This window comes from Rhinolophus hipposideros (assembly GCF_964194185.1).
Source record: "Rhinolophus hipposideros genome assembly, chromosome: 10".
Lineage (NCBI taxonomy): Eukaryota > Metazoa > Chordata > Mammalia > Chiroptera > Rhinolophidae > Rhinolophus > Rhinolophus hipposideros.
Genome location: NC_138056.1, coordinates 50,632,589 through 50,656,314, shown reverse-complemented (window position 1 = coordinate 50,656,314; position 23,726 = coordinate 50,632,589). Strand labels below are relative to the sequence as shown.

Genomic DNA, 23,726 nt, shown 5'->3' with positions numbered 1-23,726 from the left:
TAAACCAAAACGAGAAACACATTACTCTGAACTTTTTGTTATATGAGAGAAAGTAACCCCTTATTTGTGAAGCCACTCTGGTAAGGTTTTCTGTTACGTAAACATATCCATAACCAGCACAATGAGACAACATATTTAAATTGAAGCAAAGGGATGGGTGAGATAACTTAGGAACAAAAGAAATTAATTACTAAAATGGAACCAACTTTGAAGGAGAGGGCAGAAGTATAGGGTCTGCAAAGGAATTTTAAAAGGGACAAAGAAATGAGAGAAATCAGAAAAGTGGTGTCACAGAATTTCAAGTGGCCAGTTTTCAAGAAGGAAGAAGTGGTCACCAATGTCACATGCTGCCAAATTAAAGCATCTATTTAATATAATTAATGGAAGTCAGGTTATGGTGGGTTCCGAACAAATGGGTGACAAAATGGAGACTGAGTGCATAGAACTTAAAAGGGGAAGGGAGGAGTGTGGATTAGTTGGGGGAGATGTCATCAGAGCTCTAAGGTGATTTTTAAAAGAAATCGCCACAATTTCCTTACACTTGTATTGTTTTTTGAGGTCAGCAGCAGTGAAAAAAATCCATTGAAAGTCTCATGTAAATGAAGATACTTGTGAAGTTCATATTTGTGGCTTTTGAAGGGACCCAGTCTTAGCAAACCTTCTAGAAACATTTGTTTTTCTTTAAAATGTAGAAGTTTAAGCCAATAGTTGTCTTATTTTCAATTAGGTTTGATTTTATGCACGTGAAAATGAAGTAGTGAGACGATGATGCTTCCTTTTCTAACAATGAAGAGTAAAGGGGTTGGGAAGTTTTTCAACATAACAACGATTTCCATGGAACCTTTCAGCAGTTGTGTTGATCAAAATAAGATCTCAGCTATCTTGAACCTGTAAGAGGAAGGGTTCCTTAAACTGAGATATTTGTATACCTTTTAGGTTGTCTGTAAACTTCTGAACATATTTGCAGAAATTTTTATGTTTACATTTTCTTAGGGTGTCCATAGCTTTTGTTCAAAAACTGAGAGGTTGTCTTATGTTGGATTGCCCAAGAAGCACACCCTGAGACAAAAATATGAGTGCAGGTAGTTTTTTGGAAAGTAATGCCAGGGAACACTGATAAGGAAGGGGAAAGTGAGACCGGAAGAGAAAAAAGCCAGTATGGGATGGGATGTATTATCAGGCAAGTTATTTACAGGCAATAGGCTGAGTCCTTTTGAGCTCTGAGAGACCGTGTAGGTCATCGCTCACATTTATCCCAGCCAAGGGGTAAAGGAGCTTCTGTAAGTTCCCGGTTGAAGGCTGCTCCCAGGAATGGTTAACTCCTCTGCCCTGCAGTCAGGAAAAAACCCTCCCACAAACACTGCACAGGCTTGCAGGTTGGCCTGAGTAAGTGCCGAGGGAATAAAGGTAGGGTTCTGCCAGCATCTGCTACAGAGGTAACAAGATACAATTTCGTTTCTTGGTTACTTGAAGGTGTTTAAAAATTGTTTAATTGACTGGAAATGCTATGACATTAAATAATTGTTATTTTTAGGTGGTAACAATAATTCTGTGGTTGTTTTTAAGGAGTCCTTATGCCTCAGAGATACAGTGAAGTATTTATGGATGAAATCATGATATCTGGATTTGCTTTAAAATAATATATTGGGGTGGACAAAGTCTTGAGGTCATATGTTGATCGTTGCTAAAGGGTGATGAGTTCATGGGGTTTTAGTATACCAGTCTCTCTATTTTGTTTTTTCCCCAACATTTTCATAATAAAGGTTTTCTGTTTTTGTTTTTTTCTAAAATGTTTAGTGTTACATTTTGCTGAGTGGAAATTTCTTTGCAGTTAAAGAAGTCAGAGTGGTAGGAATAGTTAATTAACCTATATAAGAATGCTAGAAACACATGCATTGTTGTCTTTTGCCTTAAATCCTAGAATTATCAACTGTTCACATGAATAAACCAACTCCTTTAGAGTTTAGAAGTCTTCAGGCAGAACTTACTTTTTATTGCTTGTGTTTTGCTGATGTTTCAGTTGAACAAACTTAAACATCACCAACGTTTTATTTATTCAGACACCCCGGTTTGCTTATTGATCATGTTTAGTAGTCAGCTGGGCGGCCTCCAAAAAAGTTGTCAGCATTTTGCTTTAAATGAGACATTATCACCATCTGGTGGTGGATAATAGTAACTTTGCTTTGCGTATTGCTTTATGGTTTACAAGTGTTTTCATGTACATTTTCTCATTTGTTGAAATAACTAGAAATTTAATGAAACTTCTTTATGCTTTGTATCAGGATTTTAGGAAACTGTAAGATGACATAGTATGTTACTCATCTAGTTATCTTTGCTTGTCAAATGAACGTTGACTGAAAGAAAATGAACTGATTATTTGTTGCCAAGGAAAAAGACAGTATAAATTTCATAAGGAAATGGAGTTCTTTTAAGTTTGTAGTTCTACAGAATTGCCTTTAAAAGAAACATCAAACTGATATATTGCTAACAGCTGAAGTCATGGTATTGAATCAGGAAGGTACGTGCCAGTGTACTGTTCAAGTTCTTAAATACAGTAGCGCCTCCTCCCCCCATCGGCGGGGGGTACGTTTCCAGATCTGCAGTCCAATGCGTGACACCACAGAGAGTACCAAACCCTGTATATACTATGTTTTTTCCTATACACATCTATCTCTGATAAAGTTTAATTTATAAATTAGGTACCGTAAGAGTCTAAGAACAATAACAATAAACCAGAACAATTACAGTAACATACCATAGTAAAAGTTATGTGAATGTGGTCTCTCACAGTATCTTGCTGTACTATGCTTACCTTTCTTGTGAAGATGTGAGATGGTACAGTGGCTGCTACATGATGAAATGGAGATGCTGACCAGGGGCATGATTCACTGCTGGGCAGGATGGGGCCGGGACGCTGTGAGATTTTATCATGCTACTCCGAATGACACGCAATTTAAAACTTATTAATGGTTTATTTCTGGAATTTTCTATTATTTTTGGACTGCAGTTGACCTTAGGTAACTGGACCTGCAGAATGTGAAACTGCGAATGGGGGGTACTATTGTGCTTTGGATCATATGCGAGGAGGCTAGAAGCCTGGCACTTTATAGAGGTCTGGTGCTAGGAAATCATTACATACAGGTATTGCTTTAGTTAAACATATGGCTTCATGATTTATTCCGTCCACATAAGAAACATCCAAACCTGTAGAGAATTTTTATGAGTTTATCTGAGCCAAACTAATGGCAGTTGCTGGAAAACAAAATCTCAATGAATTGAGAAAATGCTCCGGAGAAGGGCAGTTTTGCAGCCTGTTTTATGTATTAGAATAAAAGGTGGCGACATACGGAGGGTTACATGAAATCCATTGGTGGTAGATTAAGGGGGCAGGAGAAAGCAAAGTAGGGAAATCTCTGGGATTGTATAACAAGTAAAACGGAGAGACATACTTCAGTGTATATTGTTGGATACAGGATAGTTAATAATTAACATTTACAGCACGTAGAGATGGTATTGGGGGAAGAATGAGGGGTTCTGTGCCCCCCTGCTCTGGTGTGGTGAGTGTGCCCTGAAGGGGCTGGGAAAGGGGATGACTCTGCCATATCAAAGCTATGTTATCTCAGATGCAAAAAAGACAATGGGCTCACTTAAGATAAAGGTTGACCTTTGTCACGGAAGCTGCAGGCCTAGGACGTGACTACGTGCCTTGACTAGCCTTTAGTTAAGAATTTCTTTGTTTTTATGTTCAGACCATCCTATGTGGTTACTTTAGGTCTCTGAGTTTGTTTGGCCAGCCCTGCAGGCCTCTACTGAGCTTGTTGAGTGTAGTATGTGGCTCCTTTTTAGTCCACAACTCCTATACACAAACATCCATGGGAGCTTTTGCGTCTTCCATCCCTCCGCTTAAAAGGAAGAGAAAAGCGGCGAGGAGGAAACTGCAAATAAGTTGTCTTGGGTTATTACCTGATGGCTCACACTGAACTGAAACCCAAAGCCACTTAGGCCATCTCTTTCATCTCACTTCCTTATCACTTTCCTGCATACTGTTCAGATCATTTCTCTTTCACACCTACAGGAACTCTCTTTTTTTTTTCTAGCTATTAATATCTATAGAACTTTTTAACTTTCCTCAATCCCTCTCTGTCTCTTTCCTTCTTTATATTCTTGTCCCTATTCTAGTTCATCAAATAGCTGTTGAATAAACCAGGAACTGTGCTTGGTGCTATGAATACAGTAATAAAAAAAAAGGCAGATGGATCTGACTCTTATCTTTATGGAAAGAGGAGGAAGAGGAGATATAAATGGTAGATAATTCCAAAGTGAGGCTATAAAGATAATTAAGACTAATGGCCAAGAGCCTACTCTTAGTGTCTTTCTCTTTTCTTTTTCTGTTTATACTTAGTTCTTGTTTTCTCTTAGGCAGGAGCAACCCAAGAGCAAAACCCAGCTAACAGCACTGCAGAAAGGATGGCTTGCTTCATAAGTTAGGTCTGCTGAACTATTCCTCCATTCATTTGATATTTAAAGAGACACTAGAAAGAGTCCTGGATTGGAAAACCAGAGGTCTGGGCTTTTACTTGGCATCTGTTTGATGTGGGGCAGTCCACAGCATATCTTAGTTGCTGTTTTCCAGTCTGTCAGAGAGTATGAATTAGATTATTGCCTTCAGTTAAAAAATTCTAAGATCCCATGATTGACTGTTGTTATTATAAGGCAGATAAATACTGCCTCAATATGTAGATGTACATAAACATTGCATATTAGAACTGGAGACTTTGATCATGTAGTACATCTCCATTTATGAATGAGAGAATTGAGGTTTCCACCTCTTTTTCCTGACTGTCTGTATGTAATACACATACAGTCATGCATGCATGATGAGGTTTCAGTCAACGGCAGACTGCATGTACAGTGGTGGTCCTGTAAGATTATAATGAAGCTGAAAAATTCCTATGCCTAGTGACATCATAGCTATCATGACGTCATAGTGCAATGCGTTACACAAATACGCCTGTGTTACAGTTGCCTCCAGTACTTAGTATAATAACATGCTGTAGAGGTTTGTTACTTAGGAGCTGTAAGTAAGGGAACAGAATTTGTCACTCCGAAATATGTCTATTTGGCATAAGGATTATTTTAGGCTGGTTAATTTTAAGAGACAGCAGACATGGGAGAAGCTCTGCAAACCAAATAGAAGTTACCCTTTGTAACATACATTTACATTTGTTAAGAGAAATCGCCATTTGTAGGGATGTGTCCCTCACTATACCTAAAAGAGGGGGATGACCTATCTCTGGAAACTCAGTGCAGAAGATGTGACTTAAATCTGCATAATAACCTTATCCTTGTTTGCTGTGCTTTTCCAGGTTACCTCCTGTAATTGACTCCCCGCCCCCAATATCTTTTGTCTTCAACTGAAGATGGTATTTCAGGTGGTGCCTTCAGCCATTTTGGCAAGTTACTCCGTTTTCCTGGGTCTCTCCCATGTGTACGTGAGGTGTACATGTTAAACTTTTTGTGGGTTTTTTTCTTTCCTCCTGTTAATCTGTCTCTTACTACGAGGATGTTCCAGCCAAGAACCCAGGAGGGTAGAGAGAAAATTATTTTTCCTCCCCTACAGAGCAGTACTCTTGACCCATTTCTTTGCTTCTCAGCAAACTTTAGAGTAATTGATTAAATGAACTTTTTGAAGTTAAGGTATGTAAATACATAAGTTATTTTAAGGATCAAGTGGCTTGTGGGACCAGTCTCATTCTTGCTAAAGCTGTGCTCCCACAACGGTTTGTAAAAACTGGGCAGTAAATAAAAGCTTATTGTAAGCTTATCTTTTAATCACTGTGTCTAAACTCAGTGATCTTTTAGCAATGGTCTACATGAAATCAACTGTTTTTGTGACTATATTTCTGCTTATAAGCTTAGAGGAAGTTTAAGTAAAAGACTGTTGAGAAATGAGAAGCACTATGTCATTTAGTTATGAGCTGCTATAAATTTCTACCATTCAAAAAGCAGAATTATAAGTGACAAGACTAGAATTGCAGCAGTGTCATCCTTAAGACATGGTGCTGGAAAACACTTAGGAAAATGCCAAAATATAAAACATATTCGGGTGATTAGATCAGTAATGCAGCCTAGAATTCTACCACTTTCTGCGGCTTCACACCTGCGTCATCTTGGCAGGCCTCTCCTGAATGCACACAGCACCTGAGCTTTTTTCTGCTTCAGAATTTTTCACCTTCTGAGCCTTACGTCTCAGAAGGAAATGGATTAAAGGTTAGGTATCAAATCTATCATGTGAAAAGGTGGAGATCTTGGTTCAGTTGGGACAAAACTTGTATTTTTCAGAATGACATGAATTTGATTAATAAATAATTCTTTAGAAGGAAGTTAATGACTACTTAATGTTCTGGAAATGAGACTATTTCGAAAGTGTTTCAGGTGACAAATAAGTGAATTTGCAGATTCTCAGTGTTGGCTTTTTTTTAGAAAATGATAATGTGTTTTGAAAATATGATTGATAATTTTTAGCTGTATTGTCCAAAACCATAGCCACTTGCCACATACGGCTATTTAACTCTAAATTATCGCTTCTCGGCCTTTTGGCTAAGATCAAGTGTAACTCTAAATTAATTTAAAATAAGTAATATTAAAAGTTTAGTCCCTCAGTTTTGTTAGCTACATATTAAGTGCTCAATAATCACATGTAGCTAATGGCTACTGTATTGGAAAATGCTTATCTAGAATATTTCCACCATTATATGATGATCTATTGAATATACAGGATTGTTTTTCTGTATATATATATATATATATATATATATATATATATATACATATATATATATATGTGTGTGTATATACAGCATATACATATCTGTGGGTCTTGCATCTGCGGATTCAACCGACTGACCGTTGATCAAAAATATTTTTTTTAGAAAATTACATTGTCAAAGAAAAGAATAAGTGAATGAACTAATCAGAAACAGTTTTGGAGACAAAGAGGAAAAACTCAGGATTGCTAGATGGGCGGGGGGTGGTGGGGATAATGGGGATAAGGGGGAAGGTCAGGGGATTAGAAAACAGTCAGTAACCAAAAGACAGCCACAGGGTTTTGAAAATTAATTTGGGGAACGTAATCAGTAATGTTGTAAAGATTTTGTAGGGTATCCGATGGACACTTGTCCCATTAGGGAGACCACCTCAGGGATGATGTAGATGCCTGATCACTGCACTGTACACCTGAAGCTGAGCAGTAATGAATGCCAACTATAATTTTATATGTGTATATATATGTATATATATGTATGTATGTATATACTTACAAGAAGCGGAGTACAGCATTAGGAATAGAGACAGTGGAAATGTAATGGCTCAGTGCCATGTCACAGGGATAGTGGATGGGGGAGGGGGTTCACACAGTGTGAGGGATATAAGTGATAAACGTCTAAGTATTTGTCTTGTGCACCTGAAACTAATAAAAAAAAAATTACATTGTCAACTGACGTGTACTATGTAGTTTGGTCTGCAATAGTTGGGGCTCTGCTGAACAAGTACAGACTTTTTATTGTCATTCTCTAAACAGTACACTATTATTTACATAGCATTTACATTGTATTAGGTATTATAAGTAATCTGGAGATGATTTAAAGTATAGGGGAGGATGTACATAGGTTACATGCAAATTAAATGCCATTTTACATAAGGGACTTTGGACGTCTGTGGATTTCGGTACCTGGGGTTCCTGGATCCAGTACCCCCCGCAGACACCAAGGGACGACTGTACAAGTATGGGAATTTTAGTACTTTGAATTTAACTACAGTGTTGATTGATTTTTCTACTGAAGTTTTTGGCTATTTATTATCAATTGACAAATATTAACAGCTACTAGTGTCCATTAAGATTATGAGCTTATCAGTTCTATTTGTAACATTAAATATAAGTAAACAGTGTAACTAGACTTATTATGGTGACTTGCACTATATATACAAAAATCAAATCATGTTGTACACCTGAAACTATGTTATATGTCAATTATACCTCAATTTTTAAAATTAAGTAAAAAAATGTAAAATCTGAAATTTTAAATATTATGTTGCAATAACATTGAAATATATAGTGTTAAATAAACTATAATATTAAAATTAATTTTGACCTCTTTTATGAGTGAAGTACTAGAAAATTTGAAATTATGTGGCTCATCTTACATTTCTGTTGGACAGTGCTTTGTAAGAGCCAGTGCTCTAATAAGCAAATAAAGTAATACATAATCTATTTCTACATGCCTAAATGAACAATAACTACATTTGTAAAGTAGGATGAAAAACACTTCTTGCATATATTTATTTTTGTCCTTGGAGTTTTAAAAATAGTTCCAATTGTATCAGTTTTTTGTGTGTGATTTCAAATATCTCTATGATATGGAGAACGTGCATAAACCACTAATACAAAGCTTTTAGCTGACTCCTAAATGAGTGATACAGACACTATGAATACTGTGGGCATTCCAAAGGACAGGGCTGTTCCTGGAATCATCGGAAAGTTATTCAGAGACTTTGGGGACTTTTATTTACCAGACATTGAAAGATGAATGTGTTTCTTTTTTTTTTTTTTTTTAAGATGAATGTGTTTCAAGTGGCAGAAAACAGTATACTGGCAGACTTGAATAAAGCCCAGATAGTTAGTGGACTGGGTATTCTAGTGGCTATTGAACAGGCCAGAATGATTTGTTCAAGGATTTCAGTGTAGAAGTGAGAGAGAAGGTAGGTTGAGACTGAATATTGGGATTCTGAGCTACAGTAAGAAATCTGGATGAGTTTATCTAGGTATTTAGGGGCCACAAAAGATATTTATGAACTGAGAAGTGACATGACAGCAATAGTTTTGGAAGATTGGTTACAGGAGATTATTCACAGCTATTTTCCTGAAGTGAGAAGATGTGTGATATCCTAGAGAAGTTAGGGGAAATGGGGAGCAGCAGGTTTGAGATGTAGGAAGGCAGAATCATCAAGGCTACTCTGTGTTTGGGGAAAAGTGAAAAGGAGGAATTGAAACTGACCTTGGTTCCCCAAATATCACAACAGAAATAAAAAATAAAGGTGTTTTAGCTTTCTATAATGTTTTGCAGTTTTGAAATTCTAAGGTAGCTAATGCAGCCCTTTATTATAGATGAGGAATTTGAGATTCAGTGTTTAAAAAACTTGACCAGAATCATAGTCTCCTAAAATATGTTTTTATTGAGCTACTTGCTTTTTGTATTACAAAGGAATTTTCACACTTTTTTTTTGAGAGGTTAATTAACTTGTTTGAAGTTACACAGCCAAGAAGCTTCTGAACCGAGGTTTAAACCTAGGTGGACTTACTATCTTTCTTCTTTTAAAAATTATTTTTATTAGTTTCAGGTGCACAAAACAATGTAATAGACATTTATCATTTGTATCCCTCCCACAGTGACAACGCCGCTCCCCCATCCACTACCCCTCTGACATCGCACTCAGCCATTACATTTCCACTGCCTCTATTCCTAATGCTGTACTCCGCTTCTTGAAAACATATATATGTGTGTGTATGTGTGTGTGTGTGTGTGTATACATACATATATATATATATATATATATATATATATATATATACTCACATATATGTATAAAATTATAGTTGGCATTCATTATTATTCAGCTTCAGGAGTACACTGCAGTGATCAGGCATCTACATCATCCCTGAGGTGGTCTCCCTAATGAGACAAGTGTCCATCGGATACCCTACAAAATCTTTACAACATTATTGATTACATTCCCCAAATTGACTTTCGTATCCCCGTGGCCATCTTGTGGTTACCGACTGTGCTTTCTAATCCCCTCACCTTCCCACTTATCCCTACTCCTCTTCCCATCTAGCAACCCTCAGTTTTTCCTCTATATCTCTGATTAGTTCATTCATTTATTCTTTTCTTGAGATTCCACATATAATTGAGATCATATGGTATTTTTCTTCCTCTGTCTGACTTACTTCACTTAACATAATGTTTTCTAGTTGCAAATGGTAAGATTTCATTCTTTATGTCTGCGTAATACTCCATTGTATAAATGTACCACAGTTTCTTAATTCAGTCGTCTACCAATGGGCATTTCGGTTGTTTCCATGTCTTGGCTATTGTGTATAGTGCTGTAATAAACATAGGGGTGCATAATTTTTTTTTGAATTAGAGTTTTGGATTTCTCTGGATGCATACTTAGGAGTGGAATTGCTGGGTCCATTTTCAGTTTTTTGAGATACTTCCATACTGTTTTCCATAGTGGTTGCACCAATTTGCAATCCCATCAACAGTGCAGGGTTCCTGTTTCTCCACATCCTCGCCAGCACTTGTTGTTTGTTGATGTATTGATGATGGCCATTTTGACTGGGGTGAGGTGGTATCTCATTGTGGTTTTTATTTGCATTTCTCTAATGATTAGTGAGGTTGAGCATTTTTTCTTATGTCTCTTTGCCGTCTGTATGTCCTTTTTAGAAAAATGTCTCTTCATGTCCTCTGCTCATTTTTAAATTGGGGTTGTTTGTTGTTTTGGAGTTGAGTTGAGTGAGTGTTTTATAAATTTGGGATATTAACCCCTTATCGTTATCTTCTTCAATTTCTCTCTTCAGTGTCTCATAATTTTCTGAGTACAGATCTTTTACTTCTTTGGTTAAATTTATTCCCAGGTATTTTATAGTCTTTGAAGCAATTGTAAATGGGATTGTTTTCTTAATCTCTCCTTCTGATATTTTATTATTGGTAAATACAAATGCAACTGATTTCTGAATATTAATTTTGTATCCTGCTACTTTACTAAATTCATTTATTAGTTCTAATAGATTTTGGTAGAATCTTTGGGATTCTCTACATATAGTATCATGTCATCTGCATATAATGACAGTTTTACTTCCTCCTTACCAGTTTGGATGCCTTTTATTTATTTTTCTTGTCTGATTGCTGTGGCTAGGACTTCCAGCACTATGTTGAATAGAAGTGGAGAAAGTGGGCAACCTTGCCTTTTTCCTGATCTTAAGGGAAATGGTTTTAGGTTTTCCCCATTAAGTGATGTTTGTTGTGGGTTTATCATATATGGCCTTTATTATGTAGAGATATGGTCCCTCTATTCTCACTTTCTTAAGAGTTTTCTTCATAAATGGCTGCTGAATTTTGTCAAATGCCTTTTCTGCATTTATTAGCATTTTTTTTAAAGCATATTACGGTACAATAAATTTTATGTAACAAATAATTACAAAAGAAAGAACAGATACAAAGTATACAAGGACTTTTGTCCACTGGTAACAAATTTAAGATATTTACGCATCATAGAAGGCCAACCAAGAACTCTTTGTTGTTGCAAGTTCGTCCTAAGTTCAGCAAAACAGATAATCATATTCCAGCGTATTTTGCATACGGATATTATTACTGATTTCTAGAGTTATACTTATTAACTCATAAGCATAGATAAAATAATTGAAAACAATTATATCGATACCAAATTAGTATTATGCATTTATAAAGCACATGCTTATTTTTCCCTCACAAATTTGGGCAAAAAAGTGCACATTAAACATGGCAAAACACGGTATTTGTTTCCTAAACATTTCTCAAATCTGCCTACTTCTACCTTAGTTCAGGTTACTCCCATCTTTCTGGATTGTTATTTTCCTGAATGCACATATCTCAGCCCTAAAACACGCAAATAAAAGCAATCTGTTTTCCTACAGTTCAGTCATTTGAGATCTTTTCTGAATTACCGACTATGCTCTTAATTAAACTTTTAAACAAAATGTAAACTTTTTAGCCTGGCCTTATAAGGCTATTCAAGATCATGTGCTTTTTCTGTTTCCATATGGGCTTCTAGTTCCGTGATCACTTTTCCAGCTTTTTGCATCTGTAATGTCTTTCCTCCCTTTTCTCCACTCCACCTTCAATCCTGTACTTGTCTATGACCACCCCTCCTAGTTTCTCCCTCTTACCTCCAACTCACCATGGTCTTAACCACTCTAAGAAGACTCTCTTAAGTAGGGCTTGTTAAGGGCAGAGACTACTTCTCTGGCTAAATGTTTTTATACTTAAAGGTCATTTCAAGTTGGAAGTAGCTTTAGTGGAGAATAAAGAATCTGAAAGAATGACTGAAAAAAATCAGTCGAACGTTTTTCAACCTGTACTTCAGAGCACTTGTATCCTATTATTTATTGTGAGTTTCACACAAAAAGTTCCATGATCAAGTGTATTAGGGAATGCTGCAAATTATATTTTTATCTTAGTCACAGTACACATAAGAACAATCAGTAAAGACTTCAAGACGTCCTGGGGTCAAAAAAATGCGCGCGTGTGTGTGTGTGTGTGTGTGTTGGGGGACAGCATTTTTCTAAAGTATTATTATGGAACCTTTGTAGATAAGTATACCTATAATTTCTCTTATGGTTCTAGTGATACTTGGGAAATGCTGAACTTGACAGGCTTGTATGTCCTTTATTTCCCTCAGATTTAATTAATATAAACAACATAATCAGATCATGCCCAAGAGATAGTTAGAGGAACTCTAGTTGTTTATAGTTAGAAGAGAGAACCTGAGAGAAGATACGGAAATCTTCAAATATTTGAAGGTTCAAAAACATGAGGAATTGAAAGTATTGTCTTTGAAACTAGAGAATAAGAGCAAGAACCAGGTAGGAAGAGGGCAGATTTGATTTCGTAGAAGGGTAACTTTTTAATAATTAGAACTTTAGAAGGTAAGTAAATTTTCTGTTCCCAAAGATTAAGCACTGATCTTAATAAGGGTGCTATAGGGAAGTTTAGCACAATAGATAAGGGATAGATTGGAAGAATAGTTTTCTGAAACAGTTTGAAAACCATTAGACTATTTCTGAGATACCGTGTTTCCCTGAAAATAAGACCTAGCCAGACAGTCAGCTCTTATGTGTCTTTTGGAGCAAAAATTAACATAAGACCCTGTCTTATCCAGGTATAATATATATAATACAGACTGGGTATAATCCAATATAATATAATACTGGGTCTTATATTAATTTTTGCTCCAAAAGATGCATCAAGCTGATTGTCCGGCTAGGTCTTATTTTGAGTGAAACAGGGTATCTATCAACTTAGAATTTATGTTCCTTGATTCCTTTTTAATTCTGTGAATTTGTTGGTCTCCAGTCTCAGTAAAGAAACCAAATATGTGTTTATGAGACACAGTAGAAATTTTAGTTCTATATTTAAGTGCTTTTGCTCAATGTTTTTTTTAAATAGACTTTATTTTTAGAGCAGTTTTAGATTCACAGAAAAATCGAGCACCAAGTACAGAGTTCCCATATACCCTCCTTCCCCCGCATGTGTATACTCTCCTCCCGCGTATATATACCCTCCTACCCCCGCGTATGCTCACATCCCTCACTATCCACATCCCCACCAGAGCGGTACATTTGTTACAGTTGTTACACTGACATATGAGCACCCAGAGTCCGTAGTTTACGTAAGAGTTCACACTTACTTGATGTGTTTTTGAAGGAAAATGTGAATATACCTACTCATCTTTAAGAAAGTAGTTTTCATTTTGTTTCTTGCCCTAGTTTAGTCTTTTCTGATTCAGAAATCTCAAAGATAGCTAAAATCAGCATCACCTTTTTTGAAAAATGATTCGGCATTGGGGAAAGATGTTTTTCTATAATTTCAATGTTTACAAACTTATTATTTTGCTGGCTAACAGTATTTTTTCTTCCTTTTTAAGTACCAAAAGAATTGGTGGAGCTCCATTTGAAGTTAATGAGAAAGATTGGCAAATCCGTTACAGCAGACAGATGGGAAAAATATTTGATCAAGGTAAATATTTATAAATTACCTTCTCTGTTACTGAAATATCACTCTACCTAGCATAAGTTTGTAATGTTTCATAATAAGCTTAACTTTTAAAATAGTCTACTAAAAGTTCCAAAATATGACTTAGAAATCCGTGTGACTCCTATCAGGATGTGATTCTCTTTTGCAGCTACTAAGCAATAGTCTTGAATCCTAAAGTTAGATTTCAGATGTATTATGTCTCTTTTGTGCCTGACACTGTGTACTCGGGGTTTTTCATGTCTTCTCTCACTCGGTCCGGATCAAATCAAGTAAAATCCAAGTAAGGCCCAAGAAAAGTCATCATTTCTTTAATAGTACACAGTATGCATAAACTGAGCCAGAATTTGTCTCTTACTTAGAAGGTAAAATGTCCAAAGACCTTTCTGTCAGTATGGGAGACTTCTAAGTTACCAACAACGCCAACCTATTCTTAATGAGAACAACCTAGGTAATCGGAAAATGTTTGCTTTAGAATAAACCCTATTAAAGACAAGACCATTCAGGAAATCTTATCTGGAATTGCATCCAAACTTTGAGAACCACACAGTTTTTGAAAGCTTATGCTGATATAGGTATGTACCTCCATGATGTTCTTTGGGGGTATTTTAAATTCTGTAACATACCAGAATATTAGGTTATATTTTTAGGTTACTGAAAAGCTCTGTAATGTTCTCGTCATCGTTAAAAAAATATATGTTCATATATCGATGTATTTTCATATCTGCTTTTTTTTGGTGGGGGCATGTGTGTGATTATAGAGTGCTTTGAAAAGAGGGAACAGGATTTGTCTTTTTCATTATAAAAATCACATGTGCTGTTCCAGTTATCTTTGCTGCATAATGCACCATTCCAAATTAAGTGACATAAAACAGTAGTCATTTTAGTCACCTCACCGATTCTCTGGATCAGGAGTTTGGAAAGGTCACTTACACCATACAGTTCTGTCCAGATTCAAGGAGAAGAAATATAGACCCTAAACTCTGAATGGCAGTGTCTTTAACTTTTGAAAAACTCAGTATGAAATATATTTCAATATTTTTGCACAAATATGAAGGATTGCAAAGTAGGCTCCACATTTCAAAAATTCAGTGTTAAGTGGGATTTTCTAAAAGCCTGATTAACTAATATTTAATTAAATCTCTGAAATATGTTAAACTGAATGATCTATGATAAGCAAATTTTTCCCCCCTTTTTTCCACCCCCACCCACTGCCACTCCGGTTCGAGCCATTGTTTCTCAGTCTAGTTGTGTAGGACACAGCTCCCTGACCCATGCCCCCCCGACCCCCGCTGAGGCAATCGGTCGAGGGTCGTCGGTTGTCTGTCAGCACTCATAGCAGCTCAGGGCTCTCGCCGGCTGCTGGCCACTCACACTGGCCACCAGCCACTCATGGCAGCCCGAGGCAGCTCATGTCAAATTCCGGCTGCTCACGGCAGCCCAGTTCCAGGGAGAGCTGTTCACAAGCTTAGCTGTAGAGAGCACAGCTCACTGGCCCACGTGTGAATTGAACTGGCAACCTTGTTGTTATGAGCACTGCATTCTAATCATTTAGCCAACCAGCCACCCACTGGTGGCTCAGCTCCAAGTGTAATCCGCTGTTTCTCACTGGCCCATGTGGGAATCGAACCAGCGACCTTGGTGTTACGATCCCTGTGCTGTAACCAGTGAGCCAACCTGCCACCGCCTCTTCTTTTTCTTTATTAGTTTAACTAGACGTTTGTCAATTTTGTTGATCCTGTTAAGAAACAATTTTTGGTTTTGTTGAATTTCTCTATTTTTCTATTTGATTATTTCCTTCTTGCTTTGGGTTTAGTTTGCTCTTCTTTTTTAGAATCTTAAGGTTGAAATTTAGGTGATTAATTTGAGACTTTCCTCTTTTTTAATATAGGCATTTTCAGGTATTATATACAATGTAACCCTTGCTTAGTGTCATTCCATAAATTGGTATAATGTATTTTGTTTTCAATGATCTCAAAGCATTTTCTCTTTCCGCTGTGATTCCTTCTTTGACCCATTGGCTATTTAGTAATATGTTGTTTAGTTTCCACCTATTTATGAATTTCCTCAATTTTTTTTCCTATTACTGATTTCTAATTTTATTCCATTGTATAGGATATATTTTGTATGATGATGATCCCATTAATTTTGTTGAGACTTGTTTTATGGACTTACTTAACACATATTGGGTCCTTCTTCAATATTAAAAAATAATTTTTCTACGTAGATATTTATTGAGATTTGTTAATTTCATATTTACTGTCCTTTTTAAAAGAACTATGCACTCTACCTTAATTCTTTATTTTCCTTCAGCTGCCATGTATCGTCTTCTTCCCCCTTATATTAGTTATCTATTGCTTTCATGACAAATTTCCCCAAAACTTAATAGCTGAAAACAGTGAACATCAGACATTTCTTACCTCACAGTTTTTGTGTGTTAGGAATTTGAATGTGGCCTACCTGGGTGCCTCTGGCTCAGAGTGTCTCGTTAAGCTGTAGTCAAGCTGACAGCCTGGATTGCAGTCTCAACTAAAGGCTCAACTGTGGGAGGATCTACTTCCAAGCTCTAACACTTGACTCTGATAGAAGCCTTGTCATGGCTTCTGAGCAGGTCAGCTCACAACATTGCAGCCCCAGAGGGCACTGCTTCTCCATAGCGCAGCTTATAACCCACGAGTGAGAGAGGACACCTAAGACATGTCATGTCTTTTTATAACCAAATCTTAGAAATGACATACTGTCTGTAACTTTTGCCATATTCTGTTTGTTCGGATGAAATCACTCACTAGATCTGGCTCATAACCAAGGCAAAAGGGAATCACATAAGATTGGTGAATACCAGGAGGATCGTTATGGGCCACATAAAGGCTTTTTATTGTATTATAGCAAACTTCTTGAAATAATTTTCATTTGGATTTTGCTACTTTACTTCCCATTCACTCTTCACTTTTTTCTTTCCTCTGTACCATTCCATTCCAACAAAATTGCTTTTACACGGCAAGAGTTTGAGCAGGTCCTTATTGCTGAATTCAGCTGACCCTTTTTATTCCATATCTTCTCAGTTGCTCTGGTTGTTTTTTCCTTGAAGCCCTCTCTTCTTTTGGCTTCTTTTCTACAATACTTTACTGATTTTCCCTCTACCCCTAGTAGTCTTTTTTGCCAATTCTTTGTTTTTTTCTAAGCTCCGAAGTTTTAGTAGTGCAGAGCTTTGTTCTAGACCCTCCTCTAGTCTCATTTCATGTACCCTCCCTGGATGATCTTATCTATTCCCGTGACTTTACACTCCGTATGCTAGTGACTCATATTTTCATCCTGAATCTTCTTAGTTCCAAGGCCAGTTTATTCAACTGCATAATGAACATATTTACTTCAAAAATAAAGTGAATTTATATTAAGGTAGATACTAAACCATTGTAACAAAAAGACTCCAAAATATGATTACTTAAATAAAAAATAAATTTATTTCTCTATGTCATAACAATCTGACTGATCTAGCCTCTTGGGGCAGTTGTGTTCCATGAGATTATTCGGGGATCCAGGTTCTTTGTTTCATTGTTCCATCCTAGGGCTTTTTGCTTTTCTGTGTTGTAGAATGTAATGCTTCATCTGTAGGAAAGGGAAAGAAAGTCCAGGGCAAGCAATTTTCTTTCAAGAAGTGAGGCAAAAGTTGTATGCGTTACTTATGTTGTTCTATTGGGAAGAACACAGTCACATGATCACACCTATTTATAGAAGAGATTAAAAAATATCAGTTCTTCATAAGTGGCCATAAACTTTGGGAAATGGGTGTGGGGGGAAGATTTGTGTGGGACACCTATTAAAGATTTGGTTCCCCTGCCTTTGGGATGAGTATATGTCTCCCTGCTGATGAAATCAGGCGTAGTATATTATTACACTTTGGGGCCAAAGCTTTAAAGCAGTGTATGTTTTCCATTTCTTTTGCTACGATGACTGATACTTTTTTAGGTAGTACTGTTCATTTTGGGGTGAAGGTGAGGGGGAGCCATTGCCAAACTGCCATCAACATATAGCCCAGGAATACACCTTTGTTGCTGTAAACCTAGGGGCAAATTATTTCTTACAGGGTCACATAGTATATATTTTAGGCTTGTGGTCTTTACAGTCTCTTTCACAACTACAATTTCTAATGAATGGATAATGGCTGTGTTTCAAAAAAGTTTATAAAAACAAGCACTCAGTCTGCGGGCCATAGTTTGCCAACTACTGCTGTAAACCATTGAGATTTGGGCATCATTTATTACTGCAGCATAATTTAGACTACCCTGACTGACACTCTTGGTTAAATGGCACTAACACCCCCACCTACTTAACCCAAACCAAAAATCTTAAGTATCATCCTTGACTCCTTTCTCATTTTCCAAACTAAATTCTGACCTCTCTTTCTCTCTGAGCTTGTCCTTTAATAGGTGAAGATAATAAGACCCAAAGAGAAATGCTTGTTCTTGGTCATATATCCAAGTTAGTGGGGAAAAAAATTATCTATTCAGTCACTGAAACAGAACCCTGTTGGTCATTCTGGACTTTCTTTTGTCCTTCATCTCTAGTATATTACTAAGCCCTGATTGATTTAGCCTCCTTAATCTCTTTCAACTCAGTTTACTCAATCCTAGCTGTCTCTAATTGTGGTCATTTTCTGTCACTTGGATTATTGTGGGAATCTCTAGATTGGATTCCATGCCTCCAGTCTTGTTACCACAATTACAATGGTAAAGTGAAAATGAGAGTGATCTTTCTTCTCTGCTTTAATCCCTTAAAGTTTGAGTCCTTGGGGGCTGCCCGTTAGCTCAGTTGGTTAGAGCGCAGTGCTCTTAACAACAAGGTTGCTGGTTTGGTCCCCACATGGGCCACTGTGAGCTGTGCCCTCCACAACTAGATTGAAACAACTACTTGACTTGGAGCTGATGGGTCCTGGAAAAACACACTTAAATAAATAAAAAGGTTTAAAAAAAAAAAATTCTGAGCCCTTGTCTCTGAATGGAAAATAAATTTCTTAACATGACGACAGAGGTGTTGATGTAATGGTCCCTGATTTTTTTCTCTGGGTTTTTGTTATTCTGTTTACTAAATTCTACAAGACTGGTTTTGGTTTAAAGAATGGTCATGCTCTTTCTGGCTCCTTGGTTCTTTGTATATGACTAAAGTAGGCCTTGCTCTTAAGTCTTCCACCAGTCTTTTAATACATTACCTTGTTTTATTTCCTTCATAGTATTTATTGCTCTCTAAAATCACCATGTTTACTTTTTAAGTATGTCTCTACAAGAATCAAAGCTCTGTGAGTTCAAGGATTTTTGTCAGTCTCTTACATTTTTAGCACCTGAACAAGTGCCTAACACATAGCTGTTGCTCAATAAATATTTGTTGAATGAATGAATGAATGAATGAATGAACACTTTTCTTGCAGAAGTCTCAATCTCTCTCTCTCTTTCTCTTTCTCTCTTGCTCTCCCTCCCTCTCTCCCTTCCTCTCTCCCTCCCTCCCTTGCTCAGTGGCTCACACCCCTCAACTCGTCACTGATACTCAGTGCTGCCATAATATTTTTTAGTTGTCCTCCACTGAGCATATAGTACCTGGTGAGGGTATGTAAAGCAGAGACAGCAATCCTGTAGGATTATGGCTCTACTCTTATGACCTCATTTAAGCTTAATTACCTCCTTAAAGTCCCCATCTCGAAATAGACATATTATAGGTTAGGGTTTCAACATACGGATTTTGAGGAGACACAGTTTAGTCCCATGAAATATTTTGTGAAGAAAGTGATTGTGCTGATTAATAGAAAGGGAAAGGGGGTTGAAAACTACTATCATAAATTATAGGTTATATATTATAGGTTAGGGTTTCAACATGCGGATTTTGAGGAGACACAGTTCAGTCCCATGAAATATTTTGTGAAGAAGTGATTGTGCTGATTAATAGAAAGGGAAAGGGGGTTGAAAACTACTATCATAAATTATGTAGTTCCCTCAACATAAGAATTTATTGAAATTGCATTCATATGCAACTTTTTAGGAGCCTATTTATTTTGTAAACCGGAGACTCATCCTTATAAACTATCTTTTCTGGGAAACTAGATCTCTTGATTTTTTAGTAATTTAGATTCATAGAATATTAAGTGATGCAAACACTTCAGGAATTATCATTGGCATGAGGATTTGTTGGAATCATTAAAACTTTGATTTATATTATTGTGTGCATCTGTAATTTATTGTAGAATCTGTAGTGATTTCTAGACAAAGGATAAAAAACATTGAATTAAGAATCAAGAGATCTAGCTTTTCTATTAAGGTGTTGATTCTGAGTAAGTTTCATATTGCTGTGACTTGGGACATCCTTCTAGTTAGAACATGAAAGAACATGAGAAAGAAGAATGCCCAAACCTCAATTTTGCGAATCATCGGGTAGTATTGATAGTTGTGAAAGCACTTTGAAAAATAAAATTTATGGAAATGAAAGTTGCCAGTATCACCAGTAACTTGCTTGAATTTCTCAAGTAAATGAAAGATTTTGAGTGTAAAAATTCCCTTGGAAAGAAAAATTTACTCATATTATTTTTTTTTTTTACTCATATTATTGCCTAGTTTTGGGTAAGTGGTTAGCTCCAAAATAAAAATGTTAGGAGAAACCATGCTGTAATTTTTCTCTTAGTGTCCCAGTTGACAAAATAACTTGGATTCTAATATAATGTGAAATTCTGTACCATCATGGTTGTTGGGGTAATAATATCTACTTCTGTACTATTGTTTGAAATCCATTAACACTTAATAAAATGTTCATTTCAAAGCTTTAGAGTAACATTTTGTTTAAAAATACTAGTAATACTGAATAAAAAATAAAACTTCATTATATTATAGTCAAGCTTCTCAAAATTGCCCACATATGCTGTATTTGCTTTTTCAGTTCCTACAGAATCTTCCCCATCTGGTTTCTGCCCTCACTGAGCTACCAAAAACTAGCCTTGCAACGTTGTCATGTCCAGGGGACATTCTTCAGTTCTTGTTTCTAAAACGTTTTATCATTCTTCCACAGTTTAATCTTTTTAAATCTCTCTCAGCTTTGCTTGGTTTCTTCGTACCTCTGTTTATTCTTTCTGATTTTCTTTTGCCAGGTTTGCTCTCTGACCCCTGGATGATGTCATGCGTAGCATACAGAACAGAATTATCTAATAGAAAAGCTGGAAGATGCCTTAGCATAATTTATTTAAACACAGGATCTAACCATAAATGTGGCTAGCTAAGAATCCACAGTCGCTAGAGCTAGCAGATTTTCATCCCCCTATTTAGTAAACGCTTTTTGATGGCCTACTCGGTAAAGGACTTAGGTACTGCCGCGAATATATGAGACACTGGTGTTCATGAGACTGGGGTTCAGTAAAGTAAGAAAACTAAAGTAGGTAACACAAATAAATATGATGCCAGGCAGAATGTAGCTGCTTTTAAGTGCAGTGTAGTGTCAGCTTAAAGTAGTTTTGTGGGTCTTTTTAGTGTTTGTGGTAAAGATTATGACTGATAAAAAATAGATAAGCATTGATTTCTTTCTTCCTTCTAAAGAATAATGCTTAGGAAAACAATGTGAAAGATAGACGTAGACCACAGTGGTAAGGTAAAAAGTGTTCAACATGAAATCATACTTAGAGCTAAGGGGTCACTCAGTGATTTTTATGGAAGGCATTTAGAATAGCTGATGCAGGTTATATGGTAGGCAAAAGTTTGACCCTGATGGTCTTCACTCGGTGAATATGTTACATGGCAAAGGGGGCTTTATGGATATGATGAAATCTATCAGTTGACCTTGAGATAGGGTGATTATCCTGAATTATCCAAATGGGCCCAATGTAAATCAATGAGCCCTTAAAAGCAGAAGATGTAGGCAGAAGGAGAAATCAGAGATACTAGAAGTGTTCGAAGGACTCAAAACCCTGGCTAGCTTGAAAGTGGAGGGTCACATGGAAGGCACGAGAAGGAAATGAATTCTGCCAACAGTCTGAATGAGCTTGGAAGTTGGTTTTTGCCCAGAGCCCCCAGAGGAATTCAGCCCTGATAGCACCTTGACATCGGGCTTTGTGAGACTATAAGCAGGGAACCCAGCCACACCAGGCTATACAGGACTTCTGTCCTACAGAAACTGAGAATATAAATAGGTGTTTTTTGTTTTTTGTTTGTTTGTTAATTAAAGTTTATTGGGGGTGACAATGGTTAGTAAAGTCACATAGGTTTCAAGTATACAATTTTGTAATACATCATCTATATATCATATTGTGTGTTCACCACCCGGAGTCAGTTTTCCTTCCGTCACCATATATTTGATCCCTTTTACCCTCATCTACCATCCTCTTCTCCCCTTACCCTCTGGTAGCCACTAAACTATTGTCTATGTCTGTCAGTTTTTGTTTGTCTTGTTCCTTTGTTGCTTTCAGTTTTATATCCACATATCAATGAAATCATATGGTTCTCGACTTTTTCTGTCTGACTGTTTTGCTTGGCATAATAATCTCAAGATTCCATGTTGTCACAAATGGCACTATTTCTTTTTTCAATGGCAGAATAGTATTCCATTGTGTATATATACCACATCTTCTTTATCCAATCATCTATCAAAAGACACTTTGGTTGTTTCCATGTCTTGGCTATCGTAAATAATACTGCAATGAACATTGGAGTACATATATTCTTATGGATAAATGTTTTCAGATTTTTTGGGTAGATCCTGGGGTCATATGGTAATTCTACTATTAATTTTTTGAGTAACTTCCATACTGTTTTCCATAACTGTGCAAATTTACATTCCCACCGACAGTATATGAGGGTTCCTTTTTCTCTACAGCCTGGTCTCCAACACTTGTTGCTATTTGTCTTGTTGATGATAGCCATTCTAACTGGGGTGAGGTGATAGCTCATTGTGGTTTTTATTTGCATTTCTCTGAGATTAGTGATGTTGAGCATCTTTTCATATGTCTATTGTCCATCTGTTTGACCAAAGAGGGTGTTTTTTTAAGATGCTAAATGTGTGGTATTTATTACAGAGCAATAGAAAACTAATAGAGATTTATTCTATTAATGATAGATTTGTAATTTGATAAGAAAACTCACCAAAGATTTGCAGTTTTCAAAAATTCTTTGGAAAAGTATTTTTGCCATGTCATTTTCATCAAAATATGCTCTTCTGTAAAAACCATAGATAGAATCATGAAATTCTCACATTAGTGCATTTGATTATTTACTCTAAATCTAACCTAATGCATTAAACAAATTTACTTATTGGTATTAAATGAGATAGGTTAGCTGGAAAGAGTTAGAATTTTGGTGTTACCACATTTGGGCTTCATTCTTGGCTCCTTTGCACTCTTGATCTCAGGAAACTTTATCTCACTTGTCTAAACCCAAGTTGATTGATTCATCTGTAAAACTGAGAAAATGCAATCTTATCAGAGAAACTAACATTTATCTTGCAGCATTGTGAGAATTTAATGAAATACTACTGTAAGAAATGCACTCGAAATAGCAGCTGATGTTGGATCTAAGGGTAAAAGTATTATTGAGGCTAATATAATATTAAAGATACTGTTGAAGCTTACATTATTACCTAATTTGTAAGGTATATGTTAGGTTGGTGCAAAAGTAATTGCGGTTTTTGCCATTGTTTTTAACCTTTTAAATGGCGATTACTTTTGCACCAACCTAATAAAAGATACTATTAAGGTAATGTAGTTAATGGAAGCTATCACACCACAGGCCTTTATCATCTCCCGCCTGAACTTTCTCCTTCTAATTGATCTTACAGCGTTTAGTCTTGTATTCTTCTACTACCTTCTGCTCACTGCGACAAGAATGACCTTTTAAAAACACAGTTTTAAAAGTATCTATC

At 36.5% G+C, this 23,726-nt stretch overlaps 1 protein-coding gene across 2 annotated transcripts in view; it reads left to right on the top strand.

The window, feature by feature from the left end:
- RSF1 (remodeling and spacing factor 1) overlaps window positions 1–23,726 on the top strand; it is a 112,871-nt gene that overhangs the window by 21,345 nt on the left and 67,800 nt on the right. For both annotated transcript variants that reach the window (XM_081063773.1, XM_081063772.1), the window contains exon 2: window positions 13,741–13,832. In XM_081063773.1, coding sequence (XP_080919899.1) covers window positions 13,741–13,832 — 92 coding nt within the window. The remainder of the gene's footprint in view (window positions 1–13,740; window positions 13,833–23,726) is intronic.